Source organism: Drosophila suzukii, chromosome 2L, assembly GCF_043229965.1.
Source record: "Drosophila suzukii chromosome 2L, CBGP_Dsuzu_IsoJpt1.0, whole genome shotgun sequence".
Lineage (NCBI taxonomy): Eukaryota > Metazoa > Arthropoda > Insecta > Diptera > Drosophilidae > Drosophila > Drosophila suzukii.
Window position 1 is genome coordinate 11,279,203 of NC_092080.1, and position 26,435 is coordinate 11,305,637.

Here is a 26,435-nt window from a genome sequence, read left to right on the forward strand (position 1 = left end):
TAAAAGTTGATAAAATTTACTTTAGTCTGCACTCAATGCACTCAGCACGGTGTTATTTGTTTTTATTGAATTTGTTCAAATGTGTCTTGGCCAGATTCCCTTGTTCTTCGTACTTTTTCGTCCTTTTTCGTCCTTTTTCGTCCTTTCCCCGAGGTTTTCCCTCCTTTTTTTGGGCTGAGCTGCACTACCACGTGGATTTCTCATTTCGCCATGCAAATATGAAAAACAAATGGGCAAATGAATGAAGAGTCCTGAGTGAAGAGAAGTCGCCGGTCTGCAACAAAAAAATCGCTGCCCAGAAAATGGGAAAATTTTCAAATGCATTGTTTGCTGGCTTTGAAATGGAAAACACGAATAGTGTGCAATAGTGGGCATTGTTATGAGCCAGGATATGGAATGCAGTGGCGGCGGTCGCGAAGGGGGGGCCAACAAACCAGGTAAAAAGCCACGGGGCCCATAGTTTGGGTAATAGATGGAGTTGCAAAGTATTCTCCATGGGGAATCAGTGGACACAATAAAACGAAATTAAAGGACACAGAACGCGAAATTATGGATCAGGGAATAGCAATTGAATCACAGGATGGGTTGAATAAACCTTACAAATTTTATCTTTTAAATCCTATCTTTTAAATAGCTACCTTATAACTTTTAAACATTTTAAAATATGCAATGTTATTGACTTGCACATATTTGTTCAAAAACTCTATGTTCTTATAAGCTGCTCCTATTCGAATGTTTAAACAAATGCGGCTGCATTTAAACAGAGGTGAATTTAATTTTTGAATTTCATTTTGGCATGCAAATATATGTTTGTGTTTTCCTGTTCCCGCCTGCAGTTATTTGCATTTCCATTCGCAGTGGAAACTTGCACCTAAACTTGTATAAACGATCCCCAACCATCGAAAAAACTCCCAAAATTTCGGATGCTACCTACTAATTTTTGGTTATATTTTTTATTTCATTCTTTTATTCGTCTATATTTGAACGCCAAATTGGCAAATTGAGTTTGTTAGTCCAAGCGCCTGCTCGTCAACTATGTGGATTGTACATATAGATACATTTATATTGGGAAGTGTGCAATGCATTGCATGGCTTCGAGCTTCTTCATCTCAAATAAACCCAATTTGGCGCCCATGTCACATACGTCAACGCGACGGGCCACGCCCACTTTTGGGTGGAAAGTTTCGCTGGCAATTTGTCAGCTATTTTTTCGACGCTTTTCCTTTTTTCATTTTATTTTTTTTTGGTTTTTGTTTTTCCGATTCTTATATTTTCTTTTGCTGCATCACGTGCCACAGCGGCGCACGTTTAGCTGAGCTTATCATTTTCTCAAAGACTTTGTCTCTTGCCATCTCTAACTCGCAGTCCCCGTCGACTATTTAATATGCAAAACGTCAACTAACCAAAAACTGACAAAGTTGAAATAAATTTTTATTTCATGGTCCCGCGTTTCGGGACTCTGTTTATATATCGGCAATGAACTTGCCGCAGAATCAGCGCAAACCCGACGAAAATATGCCAAAAACCTTGGGGAGCCTTTGGGTTCTAAGCCGAAAACTGAAAGAGCCTAGCGAAAGCATTTCTTTTTGGGCAATCTACTCACGTAGCAGACAGAAAAGTAAAAGATAAGAGAAAAAAAAGAACAGGATAAATTCACCGCTGTGTGTGTGGATTCCTTGTGGCATTCGAAAAACCAAAAACTTTTTAATTTTAATTTTAATTTCATAAATGCAGTGAGGTGCAGCCATCGCAGCTGCAGCTTCGAAATCGTTATCATCATCGCAATTCAATCAGAGGAACCGGAGGAGCAACTACCACCTGGTGGCAAATTGCTTAGTGCGGCGGAAATCATCATTTTCCAACTGGTAACTGAATTGCGGAGCTGTCGCCGCAGCACGGATGAAAAAGTTTGTCATACGCCCCGTGGTACGGCCAACACGGCGGATGACGGATCCACCTTTCAAATGCACACCGCACTCAAAGGACGAGAGTGTGGTTGTGTGTGGAATATTTTCACGTTTAGCCGGCATTTGCATATGCGGATAATAGTCCGGCTTTACTCGCTTTCCCTCTGTTTTTCCATTTCCATTTACTTTTCTTTTTGTCGTGTAAAAAACAATTAACGCAAAAAATGGCAGTGACTCATGAGCCTTTCGGATGAAATAATCAACGCTTAGATTTTTTCACGTTTCCAAGGGTATGTCACTGGTGCGGTAAATGAGCAAAATGCCAAAGGATTTCAGCTAGTCATTGCCTAATGGAAGTTTTTCCTGCCATTCACTGGGATGGTTAACCACCTTTAATTCAAATTAATCAAGTTGGTGCGGAAGGGCTTTTCTTCTAGCAAAATGTCAAACCAAATCGATTTAAATTTAAGTAATCAATAATATTTTTCCCTTTCATGGTTTTTTATAAAATATGAATTTTAACGGGACTTAAATTGAAAATAAAGTCAACGAAATATATTAAAGACAATACTTGAACTAAAATACTTGCCATAACTTTAAGAGATGTTGAACTAACTTTACTACATTTACTTATTTACTAATTTGATACATTGGGAGTCAATGGGTATTTGTTTAAGTTTAAAACAAACCGTTTTTCATTTAATAAATACACTCCTTTTTAGAATTTGTATTATTAAAGTAAAATATGTATTCTTATTATAAAATAAAATCGCCATTCCCTTTAATTTTTTTCAAATTTTCGTTATAAAGGGAATTTTTTCTATCTAAAGCCAGATATAAGAACTATAAACTTACCATTTGCTGTTGACTTTTTGGCTTCTTGACCAGATCGGGCACCTTGAAGCTGGTGACCGCCTCGATGACCTCGGCGAGAAGAAGACCATCCCGACAATCGGCCGAAAGATCTGTGACCTTTCTTTTCGATTTGGCACGTTCCAAGTAATAGTTGGCCCAGTCGGTGTAAATCTGAAAGGAAATTAAAATGTATATGAATTTAAATGTTTGCTAAACGCCAGCCTAATGGTCCATTCAAGTTGTAATTAAGAGTTGAGCAAGCCAGCCCAGCTGCACAAATTGCAGTCCTTTACGCAATTTTGTTATCAGGAAATCATTAGCCACCCAGACTTTCGGCCAAAAGCAACATATGCACAACGAGTTGAGCAAACAAATTAAAATTGAAGACATTTCCGCCCAGGGAGAGTCCTTGGAAGTCGTTAAGAAAATCTGTGCAACAATTTTGGCTAAACGAAAAATCCTTTTTATTTCTTTGGCAGCCCTAGTGGCCTTATCCTTATCCTTATCCTTATCCCATTTCCATCTCCCATCCTTCGCAATGTCCTGCAAGTTTCATTTGTTGTCTTGGGATGTCATTGGCCTGGTCTATCCTTCATCTGTCTGTCTTCCTAGATTTGGTTACATAAATTTAACTACCATGGCTACAAGTTTTGTGATATTATGTTCAATGGGACTTGTTTCCTTATTGGGGTAATTTGATCTTTAGATGCCTTAAGTCAGTTAGGCTATTAGTTTATTTGGATAACGAGGATATATATTAGGAGAAATCTTTATAAACATGATTTACCATGAAGTAGTTTCTCTAATTTAAAGATTGTTATGTGTTTGTTTATGATAGCAACACCAAAGACTACAAAAAAATATGTATTATCTTTGGTAATACTAACCATAATACTCGAAATAAATACTTAAAAATATAAATACGACTTAGAGAATCTTTCATACACTTTCCCATGCTTAACTTCTGATCTCCAGGGTATTTGAACTTTCCTTTTTGTTTCTGGCAAGGGCATTATTAGCTTTCTAGACATTGGCTGCCCTCACGTCGTTAGGCACATCCTTACATAGTTTTTATTATGCCCCCTGCCAGTTGGTAGTCCTAATGTGGCCCCTCATCTCCCGACTTTTCTGCATATGCATGCGACACATTTTATGTTTGCCTTGGTTGGCAATAAAAATATCTTGCATTGTACTTTTGCTATCTTCTGCCAGCCTTCTGTTTGTCTAGCTGCCATTCTGTTATTGTCCCTTGGTTCTGGCCCTCTACTGTTTAGCCATATTCCATTTCCGACCAAGTTACGAGCGGGCTTTACATCTCAAAGGGCCAGACACACAACAATGGACTTGGCCCAGGACTTTCAGCTTGCTTATGCAACTTTTCCGCATTTTTCAGTTGCTTTCTTTAGGCTCAGGATTTGGCTTTAGCTTTGGCTTTGGCATTGGCTTTTGGAACAATAAACTGAAAACTTGTTAGTGGAAAATAGCCGGGCGAATGTCAGTGTCACTGGCTTATATCACATGTACTGCAAGGACTCCCCTTGGTGTCTGTATATCTGAAAGATACTTTTGTTTATGAAGCGACATTTTTTCCATTTTCCACACTCGCTATGGTAACTTGAATTTAGTTAGCTGTACCGAGCAGAAAAAGCGACTCTTTCACTAATTAATTTAGTTCCATTAGTTGTCTCTTGCCCCTTATACAAACCTCTGCATAGTCACTCGTCAGGATGCCGTTGATATTATCGCAGGAGCCTTGGTAGCTCACACAGCGACCCAGCATTTTTTTTTCTGAGTTAAAAAGGTCCACTGATTGATGGAGTTGATTACATTTTTATTTGCACTTTTTTACACATTTTGTTTGCATTTACAGGAAGTCATTTATCAACTGGAATGGGCAGTGAGTGGCTTTAATGATTCATTTTAATTCTAGAGCAGTGAAATATAATAATTGAACATTTAAATGGATTGCTTAATGTTTTTAAAATATCTAAAGGAAATGACAAGTTCTGTTACAACAGTACTTTAAAATATATTAGCTAGACCATCTGAGCCGCCTTAGCAAAGGCTTTCTAAAAATACCCGTTTCCAACAGAACCCATTTATTATACTCCCCTACTTATCACACATTATGCACCTTTCAACCACAGCCATGTTTATGGTTAAGTCCTCTCAACACTTTTTATTTCCTCCAGACCGTTTCATAAATATTAAATTACTTCCAACGGTTGCCCGCAAGTAAGTATGCTCCGTTGTAAAATGTATTATTATTTTTTTTTGCAGCCCCATTAAAATGTCAATTATGATAAAGTTTTATTGAAACACCGCGCGCTGAACACATTAAGCCTTATCAGCGGTGCCAGAAAGGAGCCAGCTTTGGTAATAACAATAATAAAAAACATTAGGCAACATTTTCACATTCACCCTTTTCAAAAACACTTCGCAACTTCTGAATATACCTGGTAATTTTGGGGAGTATTGCTTTCTAGAGAACAACGTTATTTGCATTTAGAAGGGGTTATAAATTTTAAATTAGGTTTTCTTGGGAACTTTAAATTTTTGAAATGGCTAGCTTTATTTAAAATTAAGATCAGTGTGTTAAAATATTTTAATTAACTAAGTAGAAATTTCTAGGCAACATGAATTTAAATGTATAAGCCTATTCAAGGGGTATTTTGCATTCGAATAATTTGTACATGCTTTGTACTTTCTTGATTTGAAATTTTTTGGAGTTCCGTGTTGAAAATCACACGCCCACTTGGACAAACTAATTGAAAATGAAAGTGGCACCCAGAGCTGACAGAAACAGAGGCAACACCGCCATCATTTGGCCAACAACAGGTTGGCTGTTGGTCCCAAAAACCCGCGTTCCGGAAATGGGTTTTTGGAACGGACCCGGCAACCCCAACTTCTCCGGTTTTTCGGTAGGTAGAGCTTATGCATAATTGGGTCTGACACCCTTGTCAGCGACAATTCAGATTTGTGTAGGCCAAGCAATTTTGTTAGCCTGATAAATTTTAGTTTGGGGCCAAAAAAAGGGGTTGACAAATCGTCCAGGAAATCAATTTTGGTATTTGGGTATGAAAAAGGTCAAACAGCCATTTAGGAAATGAAAAACCAGCCACGCCCACGCCCACCTTCTAGAGTCTCTTATCTAGTGTGTGAACATTTTTCGAGGGTTGAATGGTGGGTTTGGCTGAACTTTTGGCCCCCAAGTACTTTCCTTTACTTTCTGTGAAATGTCAGTGAAATGTCAGAATAAAAGTAATGCTGATAAAAATTTTATAGCTTGTCAGAAATGTGGGGAAAAATGAAAAACAAAAAATAACCGCCCCCGAGGGGTTGCTGAGTCGCTTTCCCTGTTCCTTCTGTTCTTTATCAAAAATGTCGCGACTTTGGTACTTTAGTTTATTGGAATTTACATAGCAGTAGCAAAAGCAGAAGCGACAGGTGATTTTCAGGGTGTGGTGGGAACTTCACATCAAATTTATGTTAAATCGAACGCCCATAAATGGTGTCTGCTGACTGTTAAATAACTCCATCGACGTGTGTTGCCTGTGGGCCCAAGTGAGTTTGGGTTATCTCACAGTTAACAGTCGCTTTAAGCCGCTTTAAGGATTGGCCAAAAGCCTCTGAATGTGAACTCAGGTGTGTTATCTCCAAGCACTCGGTATGGTTTTAACACAATTCGGCTTTAGAAAATTGATTTTTTACAGTGCTTTTCAAAAATAATAGGACATTTTCCGTTTTGTATTTTTTATAACGTTATTATAATTGATACGATGATTATTTTTATTTTTTCATAACATAGTACAAATATATGTTTTGAAAAATATTAATTATATATTTTAGATTTATTCAACTATCATAAAGTTTATATCAAAAATAGTATATTATTAAGTATAAACAGCAATATTAAAATAATTTAATTTTTTTTTAAACATTAAAACAGAAATCCGAAAGTGCTTTAAGATTATGTTACGCAGTGTAAATAGGCTTTCAATATTAAGCATCTCCAATTCGTTGTACCTGGAAAATCGAATAGGCTCAATGGCATCCAATGACAACCTGTTGTGAGTCGCTTTGATAATGGAGCTCACCAGGTTTCACCTTCCCTTTCTTCCCTACTGCATTCCACCCGGGAAAATGGGGAAAATCCACCCCAAGATACGGCTTTGTAGTCACCATCACCATCTAACCTCATTAAATTCGATTGTATTATCGGCTTTTATCGCATTTGACCCAACAGTTTCAGGCATCTTCACCTCCACATTGAACTCAATTTGCCCAAACTCAATGAAAGCCTTAGAAGAAGAAATCAAATCACAGGCGATTGACATTTGAAAGTAATGTCAAAACAATCTCGGACACCTTTTGCCCGGCAACCGTTATTTGGTCGGAAGTAAGGGAAAGTAAGGGGATCGGGCTGAAATATAAGGCAAGTGGATAGTGGAAGGACTGATTGGGCAAATGTGTTGATGTGCCCAATCAACTGAGTTTCATATCAAAGGCAAGACTGTTGACATTTCTTAGAGTTGGAATGGGAACTCAAAATATGACATCATTTAAGATGGGTCAATCGCATGAAAGGGCCATAAAACAGTCTTTAAACGATAAACACGTTTCTAGTGCTTTAAAGTGGTTTTACAGATTGCAGCCTATAAAAGACATAAAGCTCACGTTTGCTTTTTATGAACTATAAAGTCTTTACTGAGTTTATTGTCTGTGTTTATATACCAAGTTAAAAACCATTTATGAATATTAAGGAACGAGTTTGTATAAGCTATAGAACCACAGTTCCATTAGTTTGTTTAGGCCTTATTGTAATTTAACACTTGGTTAGAAAGGAATATTTACCATCAAAAAAATATAAATTTAAAACAGAATAAATACAGTCCATGTAGCAGACAATATCTGTAGACCAGAGTTTCTGTTTTGTAATATATGTAATGCAATAAATTCAAACTCTAGTGCCAATTACTTTTACCGACTTTTTTCAATTTCGAATGCACAGTTTAAAATAAAGAGGCAATTCAAATGTTTTATGACACTCAAATGGCCGGCAGACCTCTGTTCGAAGGCCCTTCCCTCATTTTCGCATAGACATTTCCGACCACACTTTATCGCCTACAAAGGCCAATAAACTAAACCCTTGTCTTCGCCGCAGAAAAACCCCTCCTCGTCATTCAAACATTTGTGTAGGTGTGTCAAGTGAATAAAAAAACACCGAAATGATTATGGGCAATTTCCGAAGCCCACGCAGAAAAACTCGTGAAAGAAGCTTCCCAAGAATTGACTATTTCTATTTGTTTTTCTATATTGTCGTCCCAATCATTAATTGATAACAATTCGTGACACAATTAATGGAAAGCTTTGCCTCAATTCTTTTATTACCCATAACAACTAGGCGGAACTCAAGGCAAACAAATAAGAGGAAAAAACAAAAGTTGCAAAAACTCAACTGAGGGAATGGGAAATCAGCATTTCTGCTGATAGGCAAAAAGAAAGAAATGAGAAAGGAAAAAGTAAAAGTTCAGACAGAAATGCTTGTCAACTGTCACATAAATAAAATATATAAATATATTTTTAGGCAATGCCAAGAGGAAATTCCCTGCCTTCGTTTAGCGATACCAAGAAAAGAAGCAAAAAGGTGAGGGATGGCTTGTCGCTTTTAATAATGACAACTCATCAAAAATGTATATGACCCAGTTGCCTGAATACCCACACCGCCAAACGAATCAACAAACTAAAAGATGCCAAAAATAAAGGAAAAACTTTTAGAAATAATATAAAAAAAAGGAAAATGAAACCGAAAAAAACAAAAACATATATAGGAAAATATATATCATCCGGCAAGTTGGCCAAACTTTTGCCTCACTATGTGCCAAAGTGCCGCCAGCACTTTTATGGCAATTGGATAAGGTCCTTGGTGGGGAGTTGGATATGCCAGCTGGGGCTAAGTGCCGAATTAGCGATGTACGGGGGTCGGTGGCCCTAAAAGTTCCCATCGGGGAGTATTTACGGGTCAGATGAGTGGAAAAAGATAACTCAGTGAGTACCAAACATGAGCAATCGAAATTGATATTGATTATTAGCAAGTGTTATATGAATTTCATATCTTTTTAATGAGTGGAATCAATAAAGTTTATTGATAATAATTTTAATAAAGAATTTTCGATAGGCTTACAGTTGTTGGAGGCTACAATATAAAGAGTGTCTCTTGTCTTGATTAAAAAATTAAATAAAATATGTATTTTTCGTGAAATTAGTCTTACTTATTTAATACATACTTATTTTAATATTTAAAATTCGTAGTACAGTATTTTATTTCCATTAAAGTTGAATATTATTACGAAAGTTTTAATTTTTACTTCAATAAAGATTTTTAAAAGTGCTCACAATTATTGAATAAATAGTGTAACATACTTTAAAAATCAATCCACATTAAATATGTACTTTCCCAAAGATAAGCCAAGCCATAAAGTTACAAAATTTAAGATTTTTAATTAAATATTTATTTCCTTTAGTCACAATTAAATCCGGCATCTCTCATACAGTATTCTGGATTACAAGAATATATTGAGTAATTAATTTAAGACCTAATAACAAAAGATAACAATTTCATTCCATTACCCATTAATGTTATCTCTTTAGTTCGTTATTAAGGCAATTATCGTGATTCACACATCGACAGCTCCGGCATGAATCGAACATTTTCCTGGTAGTTTTCCCGAACATTAACCAGCTTGACCTGCCCCTTCTGGTGGCAAATGTGGAAATCCAATGAAAGCTGCTTTATACAGACATTAAACTAATTGCCTGACGCATCAGCTGCTTGCCTAATTTTGCATAAAATTTGCACAGAGCGAAGAAAAAACATCAATGGTTGACCGCAGGCCAGTAGAGAAAGCCAGGATGACCGCATATTGGACCGCAGGATACACACGAAAGGACTAAAAACAGGCAACTGCGGCTAAAGTCAATGGCCATTCGGGCAATTGGGCACAGATGTGAGTTGAAATGCTTGCATCGAGTATGAGTGACACGTGGGTTGGGTTTCAACAGCCCCTCAGCATCCTTCATAAAGCATAATGGCACAATGGAAATCGATATGTAGGCACCCAAAAATAGCGCACGAAAACAACCCAATTTCATAATGGTTAAATGGCTGACCCAAATGCCCTGCAGCCAAAAAACGAACACAAATTTTTAATTATGTTTTCAATTAATTATGCGGCAGCACATTGTGGCAGCCTTCAAAAAAGAAAAAAAATATATATAAGAAACGAAGAAAAGGAAAAAGTTTTTGGCGTTAATTTAATTACCTCTAAAATGCGGAATGAGGGACAGGAATGGGCTTAACTGCTTATTATTATGCCACACGAATGGCACAGGGCCGTGTTAACAGCTGTTAAGGCCATAGCGTGTTTGGGCCAACTTAACAGCCATGAGTCACCTGCAATTGACGTCAGGGGAATGGGCGAAAGGAAAATCAGGACCCTTTCAAGAAGCTCCGGGCTTATATTACGCATACGCAACGAGTAACGAGCCAACCGAAAAACCGTTGGCAAATGAAGCTCCCCAAACAAGGTGAAAAGTGGCTCGGGGTGGAAAACAATCAAAGTTTGCCACAGGCAAAAAAAAGAAAATGTTTCGAAAAGGGTGCCTCCTCTTAACAGCTTGTTTTTACGTTCGAATTTTAAACAGCTTGCAGGAAGGGGGAAAAATCAAAGTACGCTGGATGGTAAAGGATTGGGAGTTTGAGGAGCTGAGTGGAAAAGGAAAATGAGCGGGGCTAAAAAGAAATTGTTGCCTAATGGCTTCATTGCTGATGGGTTAAAAGGGTTAGGGTTTCGGTTTCGAGACGCGTTCGTTGGAGCTTGTAATACTCCATTTTCGCAGATGCGTAAAGGATTATTAGAATTTTCTGTAATTACGAACTCACTCTATAGATCAAAAATGATGTGAAAAATAGGGGAAGAAGAGATCAAGTGTCTCTTATTCAAGGGATTCCTTAAGGAAGATCTCTGCTTATATGAAGAGATTATTTATCTTCTAACAATTTTTCTTAAAATTTAATTTCACTGCTAGTATTTACTAAAATCATATTTAATTTACGATATTTAATTTCTTTTCTTAATTGATTTAGGCTTTAAATTTACATTGCTGATAATTGACAGCCAGCTCCACTTTTTCAATTTAGCAAATCTCATTGTTTATTATTCACCACGACCTACTTCATTAACTGTCATAAGTAGTGGTCGAAAACTATTTAATTTGAAATTTATTAACCACATCAATTACCACGCATTTTGTTCATTATAATGCGAATTCAATTAAATTGTTTGATAAACATTAAACCCTCAGCACTCCGAAAATTGATTTATTATTGGCGGCACTATCGCTTAACCGAACATGTGCAGTATTCAATAATTTTTATTTTCCTTTTGGGCGGGAAAGGGGCATTTTCCACCCTCGCCAACCGCGAATCGAACTTTTTATTTACACTTAATTAACTGCATTTTCCGGAGCACATAAATTGCACTTGATTAAACCATTTGGTGCACTATTTTCTCAGAATGCGCTTTAAACAAAAAACGGCCGAAGGGGCAATTAATTCATTAAAAAGAAGGGGAAATGGGGGGGCGGAAAACTCTAGGCACGCTTTTCAGCACTATTTTCAACCGAACCGAACGGAAAAACACTTTTTCCCAACCGATACGCGGCGCGATCAACAGTGAACTGAGAATCCAAGAGAGAAATGGGAGAATCTTGCCCCTCTTCCAGTTGGGGATTCTATTTTTGGTAGAACGCCAGCAACATTTTCCCGATGGCCGGCAACATTTTCACGAAACATACGAAAATAAATTCATGTAAAGCGGAAATGTTACTGCCTGCCGGATTAAGCGATCGTCGAATGGAAAATGGAAAATCTGTGCACACTCAAAGAAAACTCAATTACCCAAACCATTTTGGGTGAAAATCTCAAAATTAAATTACAAAATAAACAATTAGATTTGGGCAAATGTGAGCGATGGAAAAGCAGCCATGCCAAATGCAGCAGTACAAAACAATGAAATGAAAATATTCATGAGGGCCAGGAAAAAACAGGGGAAAAACGGGGTTGGTAGTGAGTGCCGTTTCTGTAATACAATATCACTCAAGATGGAAATTTTTCAGTTTCAGGGGTGTGGCTCCGGTGTGGAGAAGTCGGTGGCCAATGCAAATAAGTCAAGTTAAAATTAATTTACATTTTACAACAACAGCGACGTGTTGACTCAGGGCAAATGGTTAAACAAAAAAGCAGGAAAAGAATCCCTTGCATACTTTCTGGGGATGTTCCGAACAGCAAATTGATAGGGTGGACTTGGGACTGGACAAAAGGCAAGACGTGAAAGTCAAGATGGCAAGTCAGTAAAGGATGCCAGCTCCTTTTTTCTTATGCTTCAGCCAAGGCACTTTTAAAGTTTTTCAACTTAAGAGCTGATATTTAATTTTCTGTTTAGTCAACTGTCAAGCCAGTGTAAAATTAGTGCTGCAGCCCCTTCGAATGAAAAACTACAAGTTGCTTGCCAGTCATGCAACAGTCTCTCCTTATTCAGCCATAAAACATGCCAAGTCACAATAGAGGTAGAGGTTAGCCAGCTCATTCGAGCTCCTAGTGTTGTAAAGGGAGCTTGCACGCAATTTGATTTGAGTGGTGCAGTAAAAACAAATATATGAAACCATAAATAAAGACCAGATTTATTACTATTTCGATGCTCAAGGTTACAATTTTAAATAGGTAAGTTTTGAATATCAAGACTATCTGAATGGATTTAATTAAAAGTGTCATATTATCATATGTCTAAAAAATCAAATTAAATAAAAATGTTTTACTTTGATTTCTCAACAAAAAATTTTGCAAGAAATTTATAAAAATTTAATTATAGGAACTTAGTTTTCTATTCTTAAGATAAAGTTTCCTACTTTCAAATAAATTTCTCAATGCTTTTACAAATTTGTATACGATTAGGTCTTATTAAACAACATGTTAAAATAAATAATATAATACTTTTTCCTGAGTGACACATTTATACCCAATGGCAATTCCCTATCAAAACCAATAATATTAGCATTTTGCCAATTTGTCCCGCTCTTTTCATTTTTTTTTTCTAAAACCAGCACTTGACAACGTGCCACAGACCACTTCTGATTAACCCAGGCTGAAGTTTATCGATGCAGCCGATTTAATGGGAAGCCACTCGTGAGACTCCCCCTCAAACCATTCATGCCACTGCCACCTTGACAGCACTTCGTCTACATCAAAAGCAATTGTTAAGCGGAGACCCCTCTCCATTCAACGCCACTGAACCCAGACAATGCATCAACAATATCTAAATATATGCAGCTTGTCCACTCTTTTAGCCAGCATACCATATACCCATGCCCCCGTGGATTGCCATTGCCATTGGCCCCATTGGCCCCACCAACTTTATGCCAGTGCCACACGCTATTTTTACAAACAATTTTGCAAGTTGACAAGGATTGGGGAGCAGAACAACAACGAGACGTCTAGGATGGAGGAGCACACGACATTGAACCACAACACGGAACAGGCAGTAAGGATCCGGGAATCCGGGGGGATCGGGATCTGGAGCTGGGGAAAAGGAGCCCCAGAACAGCATGGCAACTAAGTGGCCCCTTCAAGTGGCTGGTTTTTGTGGATGGATATGGATGTAAATGTAGATGTCCCTCCAGCTTGTTAGTTGTTTTGCAAAATTCCTCCTGCTCGCCTCTCGGCCAAAGTCAATACAGCAAAATTTTAGCTGACTGCTGACGTTGGCACTGATGAAGACTAATTGCAGTTAATGTGGCGTGAAAACGGCACCATCTATCGGTCTTAAAGTGTTGCAACTTGCAAGTTATGAACCCATATGAAAACCACCACCACCACCAGCACCACTTTCACCATTCCCCCGCAGACATAAACAAAGCGAAAACGTGAAGAGTTTACGCCTAATTAAGTAAACTACTCATGTTAATTAACACAAAAGACAAACAAAAGGCGCGGCACAAAGGCATTTGGGGTATCAGAAATTTGGAGCTATTTATAGGACGCTGACAAGGGCCACTTCAAATCCAAAATTCTTTCAATAAGCAAAGAGATAGCGCGACTCGAGGGGAAAGTCAACAAACTTGAGGGTGGGCAAATCGTTTCGAAAACAAATTAGGCCGCCCATACAAAGTTCAAGGTCCGAAAAGCTAATGAGAGACTATCAGGATTTCGGGGGCATGGAAAAAGCCTTTAACCAAATCATAATAATAGTTATTATAGTAGGCGGGATAACTTGTTTTAATATAGCATATTTCTTTAAGCGTATCTAAATCAATAAGAGAACAATTTTATAAGTAATTCCCATCTATGACAAGGTAGGTCCTGAAATATAATCTTTTTCTTGAAATGAAAAAAGAACATATAACTTAAGTTATTAAAAAAAATCGTCCGTTCAAAAATCTCTATTAATCTCCATTATATCCACTTCTATAAACATTCAAATATGAAACCAAAATTCAATAAAAAATATATTTCTTTTCTTTTAATTTTTAATCTCCATGTTCATTTCTATACTTATAATAAGTCATCCAAGTATATATATCTCTATCTGGAGTACCTCCGTTGTGAGTCAATGACTGGGTATTCCCCGGTGGCAGATAAGGTGCCAGTTCATTTGGCTTAATATATTTATAGAAATAACACAAGCTGCACAGCCTCCGAGGAGAAACATGTGCCACACTCTCAACTAGGCGTGTCTTTTTGTCTGCCTGGCGCTGCGTCTTTGACAAAATAAATTGCGTCAAGTTCAACGCCGCCAAATGTCGAAGTCAAAATAGGGAAACTCGAAGCTAAAAATAAATTATAAAATAGCGACAAGTTGTGAGGAGGGGGGGACCAACTAAAAAAAACTGTCAACGTGCTTCATAATTAATTGCAACATTGCACCGACCGGAGGGCAACTTCCTTCGTTATTAGAGACACAACGCGTGCGAGGGCCTCAAAAAAAAAACAGAAAAGAAAATGAGAAAACCAATGTGCGAAGTTGGAAAAACTTTGACTGATCACATGCGGAAGGCACGGAAGCGGAAAATATAACCCGAGATGGGGGAGTGTTTCCAGCCATCTGAGTTCACGTATCCATAATTTATCGTCCCTCATTAGGAGTTGTTATAATTTCATAATTTTTCAAGGAAAGGGTTCAGGCATGTGACAACGCGCTATAATTAATTTTGCCCTTAAGTCTTTAAAATTAATCGTAAAATAGTTTTTCAACACAGCACACATCCAAATATTGTGTCACTTTTTTTAAATGGACCATTGCGAAACAAGTTTATGGCCACACAACTTAAGACCTCTTCAAGAATAAGCTCACCCCTTTGGGGGGGCGTCATCGTAAATTACGAATAAACCACAAATCACACATTATTACAGCATATTAAACCATTCCGAGAACATCAATAAAACATAAAGAAGGAGGGCCCAGAACAAGTATGTGAAAGCCATGCGTCTCTCGATTTCTCCCTCTTAACTTTACGGCCAGTGGGGCATTTGCATGTTGCTCGGCAACATTGTCACAGGACCCAGAGAAATATGTTTACAGTTTTTCTGGTATTTTTTACTCAGGTCGATTCTGTGGCAGGCACTACATGTGAAAAACATGGATGTAACGCAAGGGGGGTTTTAAAAAATAATTAAAATAAACGCATACATTTGATTTCTAAAAATTATAAGCATTTTGGATACCAACTTTATATTTTAAGATCCAAATATAAAATAATATAAGCATACTTAACAAAATTAAAACGTACAGTATTTAATAGAACACTCACTTTAATGTCAACCTAATATATAAAAAACTTATTTTTTATCTTTTTGTAATATATTTTAAAATTTCATCATCATCGTATCAAACTAGTTTCCTGTTGAAGGTAACATTTTTGAGACGCTATGTCCATGGTAAATTTTTTGTGCACTCTGCTCCGTCATTTCGTCATTCTCTGCTTTCAGTATTTTTAAACTTTCATAGGGCAACTCGTCGGATGTCACATAATTATGAGCATGAAGCACGCGTCTGAGGCAGCTGGCTTTATAATTTAAGCCTTTATGCGTGAACATGTGAACTATATATATAAGTGCACCATGGCAACATGGATGTGCAGGAGTTCGTGTTTAAAAATGCCTGTTTTTTACGATGCGCTAACTAGGATTGGATGGCCTCGACAGACGCCACTACGACGGGCGATTTCCTTTGGCTTCCGTGGCCGTGTCTGGTCATAAAGTCAATTAAATGTGTATAAATTTAATGAGGACGTCGGTGGAGCTTAATGAGCCCGTAATGCGGACTGCACAAAGAGCGATGAAAGCGGCTTGTCTCTAGGTGCATAATGGGGATTTCGATGTACGTAAACCACGTGCGAGTGATGAAATCGAGACTATTAATGGGCCGGCAGTTCAAGGGTTAACTACGAGGGACTTAATGGAGCCACATCAAAAAATATGAAAGGCATTTATTTTATAAACAAATTTTCTATTCTATAAGAAAATATAATAAACATTAAAATTATATGCACCTAATCTTAAATAATAAGTTAACCAAATGTTTGTCCACCACTCAACAAAGATAATATAATAATTTTCCAACCATAAGTATTTCTATTTAAACAAACAAAATTTCTGGAATTTATTAGATACTTTTGCATAATTAAGGCTTTCATTCTTTCAACTTGCCAAGGGTTTTCGATACATTTCTGTATCACGTACAACTTATTAGCATCAACAACATCGAGCGAACAAACAAAATCCTATAATCGGCTTACCTGAAATGAAAGAAAAGGCGGGGGGAAATTAGAATTTTAATGATGAAACCCAATTAAAGTTCATTTAAATATGAAAATGAAACAGTAAGCTAATTAGCGGTAAGAAACTCAAGACGCGAACAGATTAAGTTACCAAGGCTGTAGGCTTTAGGCCAAATATCAACAGCAATTAGGAGGCCAAGATTTAAAATAACCGAAATTCCCTTTGCCACACAATCCCATCCTTCTTTGGGTTGGTAAATATTAAGAAATTCCTCGCATTTACCAAGAGCTTCGTGGCTTCATTTTACGCTTCAAGTGTAGTTAATGCCATGAAAATTCCTTTGGTTAGCCAAAAAAAAAAAAACAGCAACAAAAGAGAGGCTACTACTTGCACTTGGGAACTCTGTCCATTGGCCAGATGGCAACCATTTTGGCTGCGGAATGGAGAAAAGAGGAGCCAACCATGTCAACCAGCTTCCTGTCTAATACTCTAATATCCGTTTTACTCGTTATCCCTTTTCTTTGTATTTCTTTTTTTTTTTTTGCTTTCTATTTTTTCCTAGTCTTATCCACTTTGGTGTTGTTGCATTTGACATGTGTAAGTGGCTGTCAAGCGTTTTCAGAATGATATTTTTCCTGTCGACCGGCACCTTCTGCTTTTTGCTGCCCTCCATTGTTGTCCCTTTTTGTCCTTCCACAGTTGATTTTATTTACATTTCTTGAATTTTCCAACCTGCCCAGAAATTCAAGACTCGTCCTGAATTCGGGGCACTTATGCTAATATTTTTTGGGTACGGGTCAGGCGGCAAACAACGGAAAGTATTTCTATTTGCACCGCCCATCCTACAAATTGTTGAATCCATTTCACAAATTGTAAATCCTTTCTGCAGGCTTTTTACGAAAGGCATTGCCCACTTTCGGGCTTAGGCAAAATCTTTTAGCAATTCGCTACCTTAAATAGATCCTTGTCGTTTCCACCTTTTGACAAGGGACGCCAACAAATCAGTCAAACAAAACCCTTTTTCCACTTTTCCACTTTGGACACATGTGCAAAAGAATAGATATTAAATTTCAGCCATAAGAAATTATCAAATATGCATGTTTTAAGCACATATGGCATCTGAATAAATTTATTTAGTTTTTAAAAATTCCATTGAACTTTTGAAAAACTAATTTTAGAAGCCCCGATAAAATAGCACCTCAAGTTTGCCTTAGAAACCCAAGCAAATTAACCTTTTGGCAAGTACTTATGCCATAAACTCTAACTCCCGAGACTTTTAAACTCGCATTTAGCAACTATACCCTCTATAACCTTTCCAGTTTCAGTCCGGAACTTTACGAAACCTTTCAAATACTAGTTAGGAACCCCAGGCAAATAACCTTTCAAGTTTAGTTTTACAAGCTTAGCCCGAACTCTTAACATTTCCAAGTTTAATTCACTGGCTGCCATGGAGGAAACCATATTCTGCACATCTTTCGGGACAAGGAGTGTGGCCCAGACAAAAGTTTATCATTAAACCGAAACTTTGTTGCATTATAACTGCCTGGGCCTGGGACTTTGGGCATTGGCAGACCGAAAATCTCTCACAGGACCGGCATGCATATGAGTTTTTCCAATCCCCGGAGCAAACGAGTGTCTTTAAACTGATAATTGGATTTAATTTTTGAATAGACGCCTAAATGGACCGAGGGCCAAGACAAAACCCATTAAAATTTTAGACACCTAGCCCCCTGATCCCAAAAATTTCAAAGCCCCCATGTTTTTTGGCCAGCAGCAGTTTTCCTTTTTGAGCTGTGAAAATTTTGACATGTGCTTGCCACACATAACAAAGGGCTGCAAGTGAGTGAGCCTTCCCCCGAGTGTCGCATAAATATTCATTTTCTTGACTTTGGCATCGGTGAAAGGGTGACTGTTTCACGGGTTCTTCTGGCCTCAAAGCCCCATAACCCCACTACAACCTCTTCTGTTGTTGACTCTCCCGAATGCGTGTTACATAATCCCCTTAGAGCTGCCAGGGGCTAATTTTTAATTTTTATGGTTCACATGCTTTTCCCCTTTCGCTCAGCCAGGGCTCATAAAATGAATAATTGCCACTTTTTGGCTCCAGTAGCTCGTTGGATGCTAATAAAGCGGGACCCGAGCCAGACTGCCCGTCCACCCCATCAAACAAATGGAGATTAATTTTATTATAATGTTTCCCGACTCTGGCGACGCTTTTTCCCCCATTTCCCTCTTTTCTCTTTTGTTTTGCTGTGTTTTTTTCTTTTTTGCCCGCTTTTGTATCCCGGTATTAAATTAATTTGGGGGCTATGTTGGGCTTTGGCCAACGTAATTCTGTTTGACCAACTGCAACGTCTGTGGAGTGGATACTTGATTACATTACACAGGTCCTGAATATTCGGGGGGGTAGACATGTGGGTGCGAGTTTGAGTGCCGGCTTGAGTATGTGATGTGGTTTGGCTTAAAATGAGCGCTTATTTGCCTTTGATATGGTCTTTTGGACGAGTGGCTTTGTGCCCGGGCTTAAACGGGTCATTAAGGTCTGTTATTGGCTAATAACTTCTTGTGATATGGCGAAGAGTTCGGTACTCGAGTTGGATGGGTTACTTAAAGGTAATTAGGAGGAGTTAAGAACTCCTTTCTAGATACCTGGATTTTTATTTACTTTACCCAAAAGATTAAAAAAAAGGTAAATAAAGATTTACTCTGTGATTTCTTTATAATTTATTTATTAGATATATGTAAATGTGTTCTTTTGTTCAGTGATCACAGAGCAATAAAAAAAATACTTTTAAAGACTTAGTTTTAATAGGACTATTTTACTTTCGAATACCAGGGGAAAATTTTTATAAGTTAAAAAACTTAAACTTTTATGTAACCACCAGGATTATTTCTAATTTTCCTTATAACTATGCTAAAAACATTTAAAAGTTTGCAAAAAAGAGAAGTGAAGTGAAGTTCTTAATAACCTAGCATAACTAAGATTTAATTAAGATATCATAATATTTTTTTAGAAAGTTTTGTTCCTGAACTTTCTTTTAATAAACATTCTTAGACACCCACTGTTAGAGATTTATTTTTAATGGGAATATTTCCCTTTCGTATTCCGGATGAAAATTCCTGTTCCAAAAGGGATGCATTAAGCTCGATCCCAGCAGACCCCCAAAATTTGCAGATATTTGTATAATGCTTATGCCTTAAAAGGACGCAAATCCAGACACTCGAAAACAATCATTCGGCTGAGTCAACAAGGACATGAAGTTGGAGCTTTGGGAGCCACGCATTTTGGCGGGGCGTTATTTCAATGACAGGTTGAGCGGTTGAGTGGTTGAACGGCTGTGGGAGGACGGTTCGGTATGCATAAATCACTCTCACTTGTTTACGCAAATAGGCGCAGAGTCGAGAGTTGGGTTTCCACCGGCAAAATAGAAATATTCCTACCAACAGACTGGGGCTTAACGCAATTTTCAATTTTTTTTTTTGTTCCATTGCTGTTTTGCTGTTTATTCTCGCTTTCCTGGCAATAAACGACAAAGGACGACGATGCGTACTGGACGCACTGCCTGGTTGGGTCAAACACACATACATATATATTGCCAGACGAGATTCATTTGGCAGGACCTGCCACGCCCACGCCCCCACACACACACATTGGCAAATATTGAAAGGGAATAATAACAACAGTTGAGCAAACAAACAATGTGCCGCCCGTCCAGGTCACGTTTCTGGGCTTAAGCCTGTCAAGTTTCAGGTTTCGGAGGTCCGGAATTTCGGGAAAACATTTCCCGTACTGTATCAACAATTTAAACGATACACGGCATATTATTTTTTGTTTATTATTTTGCTTCGTCTGCCGCATAATGTTAAATTAATACGCAACCCCCAATGCCTGGCTTTCATTTTGTCCCCTAGTCAATTGGCATTTTTGACATATTTCGGCTGCATACTTTCCGGGATGCCTTATTTATTCTGTTTATATGCAGCTTTACGAACTCTAACCACCAAAAAAAGAGAAAAATAAATAATTAACTTGGCCTCCTCAATTAAGTTGATGCCCTCATAACACATTTGGCTCAATTAAATCAACACACGACGAGCATTCACATCTAAATAAATAAACAATGAAATCAAAACAAGTTCCAACAACACGACAAAGTTTTACCCAAAACAGACAAAAAAAAAAACGATAACAATCCAGCGAAAGGAAGTTTTGTCAAAACTTTGGCAAACTCAAACTTTGCCTGCTATTAGCTGGAACAACAGGGAGAATGGGCGGGAATTTTGGGCTGGGAACACTGCCCACGCGTCCTGTCAAATTATCTAGGGAAATTATTTTTTAACACGCACCAGGACAACAAGGACGAAAATTGTGGGAAACACTCTGGGAATATTGGCTGCGAAGTGAGGAAAACATGTAAGGAAGCAGTTTTATGTTTCAGAAGATGATGTTATTAATGTCACGGCTGGGGGGATTAAAAATAAATATGACAGCCATTCTAGCCTGTGAAGACATCTTGTATAAGTACAGTTTACTTCCCTATATTTACTTTTTTTTAAAACTCAAGTGGCGTTCTGCGAGTAAATTCCGTACATTTTTGTCAACTTAAATTTCATAATATTTATGTAAAGCACGCAAATTTATTTTTCCGGGAAATATTATCGTAGCGTGTTTAAACTACGGAAAATGGTAATCACTTTATGTTTATGCCATGCTTAAAAAATTTACATATCGTTTAGTTGTAAAATGTTCTGTCTAGGTTTTTTGTTATATTAATTTTAGTTCATAAGCTTTAAATGTTATAGAATAATATCAGATTGTTAAATGACTTTTACTTATGTTTTGAATATGTATAGATTTTTCAATGTTTTTCTTCCTTTGAAAATAATATTTTTTAGGTATACCCAAAAGTATTTTCCTAATATTAAAAGTCCCAGTAAATTTCGGGAAATTCAGCATACTAATTTACAATTACTCGGAAATTCCCCCGCCTCTTACCAAGTACAATGCCATGGCACTGTTGCTTTTAGCCAAATAAATAAAACGCCAACCAGCAACAATCTAAACACTCCCAGTAGAATCATCGGAAACAAGTTTATTTTAACTTCCATGGCCTGGCACTTTTTTGGGTAATGAAATGGGGATGGCTGGCGGATGGTAGGGGTATTTACACTGGCACCGAAAACGTCCTTAATTAACCCCAAACAATTTCAAGTGCCAGTGCGGAAAGCAACTGAAATATTTGCACTACAATTTAGCAGGAGCCACGCCCACTCCACTGCAACCACCGCCCCCACAAAAATACAAAAATCCCCTTGGCTTCCAATGGGATTTACGTATTCGTTTCGGTTGGCACCTGCGGCTAGTTGGTTTTAACCAAGTTATAACTGTTGCCTAGGTAAGTTTGCGTTGGACTCGACCACAAATCATGGCAAAAGTTGGAGAACATTTTTATGACTTTCTCATAAGTTCTTCCACACGCAAAGCAATTTTTCAATTTTGTGCCACGCTGATAGGCCGGCACGATTTCCGCTGACTTGACAAATCGTGCAGGAATGAAATGTAAACCTTTACATACAAAAACTTTCATTCCAGCCCGCTTCTTTTTGCTATATATTCATGCTTTTTTTTATATTTGGCTTTTCCTGCTTATTACGTGCCCGTGCTACCAAACACGGTATCGTCACAGGAGCCAAAGGACCCCACTGATGATGATGATGAGGAGGCACAACCGACGACCCAAAGGGACTTTTCGGGACTGCCTAATATGTTCGGGGGCTTGCGGCCTGACCTTAAGTGAAATCAACGAGAAATATATCCATTTATCTAAAGTAAGAAATCATAAGCAATCAAATGCAGTGAGACTCTCGAAAGATACTCTACAGTTTTTGGGGGATAGTGGAACTGTTAGGGGGTGGATTTGTGATTAATAATATTAGATTATTTTAATATACCAATTGGAAGTTATAGAAAAAGTTATTAAGCCCGAGAAAAATAAGTATTACGTTTTCAATACATTTTATAAGCTTAGCTTGGTTCCTAAATATATATACCTCATACCTAAATATATACATAAACAAATTCCTAGACTTTAAGCTGCCTAAAAAGGATTTACAAAAATTATAAAATTATTTAATAGTTCTTAAAAACCCAAAAATATGAATATTAAATATGATTAAAAAACATATAATAACATTTTTGGGATAACTAGCGTGCTATAAATTTTACAAGCCAAATAAAAATTACCCAAAATGCTATCCAGTTTTTTTTGCCTCCGGTTTACAATTAATTCGCCAATTTCTCTATTATATCCAAGTATAGCTAATATACCCAGTATAAGACCCCTCAAGGAGTGCACTATAAGAGGCTAGAAATCACGACCGGGACGAGCTCAATGGTTGCCTTCACTGCTAACACTGTCCATTCATCACTCGGAAAAATTGAAGCAGCAAAAAGTGGGGGTCTTAGGTGGCGAAAAAGTTGAGTTCAGTCTGGAGAAAGATGAATGACTTGACAAATGCGCTGGTCATGAATCAAATATCAATTTGACAAGCGGAAAACTCCAGGGAAGCTCAGGTGGCCCATTCTCCGGCAAGTGATGCCAACTTTATTCAATTTAATTGCGGCGGACCCAAGTGTAAGTGACTTGGAGCTGTGTGGCCAAGAAATTTTCCAACCAAGATTAAACTTCAAATTCGGCGGGGGAGGGGGGCCAAAGATTAATGAAAAACTTTATCGGTGCACTTTGCAATTTTCGACGAGAGTGTTTATTAAGTTTAGCTGCAAGTTAGATTGGCCTGCCTTGAGGATAAAAGCAGCCAAGGAGCCATCAAAACTTGACGACGTTTCATTAGCAGGCGTCGAAAAGCGTCGAAACGTCTGGGGAATTTGCATAGAGTAGGCAAAACAGACAGACAGACACACACACACATCACATTAATTATAAACAAGCCAGCCGCATCCGCTGGGGATTCCCCGGTAAAGCCCAATCTACTTGATTAATAGTGTGCAAGAGGCAGGCAGCTCGAAACATCCTCGTCACTCGCCTGTTCCTCGCTAGATAAATGGTGAAAAAGCAAACAATTAACCCAACAAAAGCAGTGTCACCTGCGACTCGAGAGGGGGGTTATTTTTTGAAAAAAAAAAGATACCCATCCCCATGCCGGGCTTATCATACAGACAGAGCTCTGGACTCGATGGAAATAGTTCAACTTCCTGGCGCTGCACTCCGGGCGTTTCCATTTTTATTGCCACTGTCCGGTGAAAAAATCAGGCAAGGACCCAAAATGAAACCGGAACTCGAACGGATGCCAAATGCCACAGTCAGTTTTTGCAATATGTCGCCAGTCGATACGGCATGGCCATCCCATACTCCTATACCCCTATCTATGTATCTATATATATCCATGGCACTCCGATTCTTCCTCTCATTGCCATGCAAATCTATGCCAAATTCAGGGACATTTATGCCTTGAAAGGCAAGGAGATGCGATTTCGCAAAAAGTGTTTTTGGTGTTTTTTATGCAGATTTAAAATATTATGGAAAACCTGATTTAAAGCAGTATGGAGGGTTGATCAATAAGAATATTAAATTCTCTTTAATTAAAAAAGTTATGATAACTAAAAATACAAATAAAAGAGATTTTTACTTGCATCAATGAAGCAAATACAAATTAAATTAAATATTCATCAGCTTGATTGTTCTAAAACAATTTGATTAAAAGCAGTGTGGGGTTGAAAGATGGAAATATAAAATACTTTTAAACTCGAGAAAAGAAAAAGCACTACTTATAAAAGAACACAGATTATCCATTACTCGATGTCACTGCAAAAACTAATTTATCAACTTAAAATCAAATATGTTATATTTTCCTACCAAAGCTTTTGATAAATGCCCTTTCACAAGCCCCTAGACAAAGAATCTCATCTTTGCCAACTATAAATCGTCTATCATATTGTGACTTGGATCATTATTTACGTCGTCAACGGTCTTTTCAAATATTTAAAAAATATGTAAATGCACCCAGCAAAGTGGTTGAGGTAAATTCCAAGGGGTCTAGCCGGCTTAGAAAAAGCGAAAAAAGGAGCAAATGCATTTTTCAATGAAGCTCGAGGGCTAAAAACTTGCATTTGCATGCGTAAGCTAGTAAAACCCTGGGTTAACCCCGACCGCGAAACATTTGAAATGAGGTTGAGCGGTGCTTTTGCACAGTTGAAATGTGGCTAAGCCAGAAGGGAAGCTGGAAAAATGGAGGGCTAAACTGAGACTGAGTTGAACTGCGGTTGGTTTGGGGATATTATTAAAAATTCTCGCAATGCCAGTGGCAGTGAAGTCTAGCTATGCAAAGCTAGGTGTTAGAAAAGACCCTGCTCATTACTCTTGTCGCTTTTCGCCCCCCTATTTTCCAAAGTGTGACAACCCATTTGGCAAACTGGTTAAAACATTTGAAACACTTTCGCACTGAGTGCTTGGAAAAGTGCTGACGATTCCTCCCTTTGGCCCAAAAAAACGAAAAACGGAACCATCAATTTCTAATAATGTAATTTGGTAAACGTCATTTTGTACACAGAACACCCCCTTCGAGGGTGGAAAACTTTCTCTGCCCCACACTCTTTCCACACTTTCATCACGTACAGCTGGGGCGAAAATTTGCATTGCGAAAGTGGGAAAAATTTTTGTTTAACGAAGGCAGTTAGTCAAATATTTGCAAGTTGCATCTGCAAATGCCAAAATGAGCAGAGAGCCAAACTCGGGGAAACTGAAACTCAATTACTGGCCATGACACCTCACAACAATGCTGCGTGGAAAATCCAGGGGGCGGCAATTGCCAGGGGTATTGAGCAATCCACACCCACATCAAAATGGAAATGCAAACGAAAATTCAAATACAAGCCAGAAACATTCGCACGCTTTAGCCGGAAACAACTGGAATATCTCGGGTATCATCAAGGGTGGGCAATCATTTCCATGGGTGCAAGAAATTAAAATCTAATAACACAGCTCAGAGCATAAATATTTGTTATACTTTCCGTATCAAGTTTAAGGAGTACAAAAAAAGGGGACGCATGGGTGACCTTTTCGTTCCGCACCCACAACCCCCTGGTTATAGTTTACGGTCGCCAGGATTCCAAGATGCGAATCCGAAGGGATGAGGTCCTGGGCACACAAAAACAAATGATTCAACACTCCATAAGCCCGGAAAAGGAAGGTGGGTGGCCTGAACTCCAGGGTAACTGCAACAGACATCCTTGATATGTCCGCATGATCCTGTTCCCTTTTCCCGGTTCTCTGTTGGCAGGGCAACCTGTGCAACATTTTGCTCTTTGCTGCCGCCTTAGGTGAGGCTTCTGTTTTTCCGCCCGTCTGCGATGCTCAAACTCCATTTCCCCAGAATGCTCTTTGTTGTTTCGTCCCCTTTATTTTGCGGTGGGTTTTTCGGTGGTTGCAAAGGCGAGGGTCGACCCAGGAGTTATTTCTGGGTGATCTAATGATAGATTGTAGTTTAATACTGGGCGAAAGATAAGATCATTCTTTGTAATCTATCATATCTCTGACAGATCTGACAGGGGTGAACAGTTTTAAATTTCAGATTATGTTTTTTATATTGCTTAATATGATCTCTTTAAAAATGTTATTGGTTTATGACCGTTTTTTAAATTTGTGTAATAACATTATTGTAGGTAAAGAGGAAAGATGAAAGATTTATCAGTTTTAAAATCGGTTTTAAATACAATGAGTTATAGTTAAGACCATGCTTTGAAGATGTATTAAATGTATATTCGGTAAGAAAGATACATTAAAAATACCTAATTTGGTTTATAATTTATTATTATGCATTCT

The 26,435-nt window shown here is 38.0% G+C and overlaps 1 protein-coding gene across 4 annotated transcripts in view; it reads right to left on the reverse strand.

Annotated features, from left to right (window-relative positions):
• The window catches only part of sick (sickie), a 172,680-nt gene that overhangs the window by 113,040 nt on the left and 33,205 nt on the right, over positions 1 to 26,435 (reverse strand). For 2 of the 4 annotated variants that reach the window (XM_017082734.3, XM_017082695.4), the window contains exon 2: positions 2,763 to 2,933. In XM_017082734.3, coding sequence (XP_016938223.3) covers positions 2,763 to 2,933 — 171 coding nt within the window. Of the gene's footprint in view, positions 1 to 2,762; positions 2,934 to 4,467; positions 4,622 to 26,435 lie in introns of those variants that run through there. The other 2 variants (XM_017082710.4, XM_017082726.3) reach the window with 2 other exon arrangements.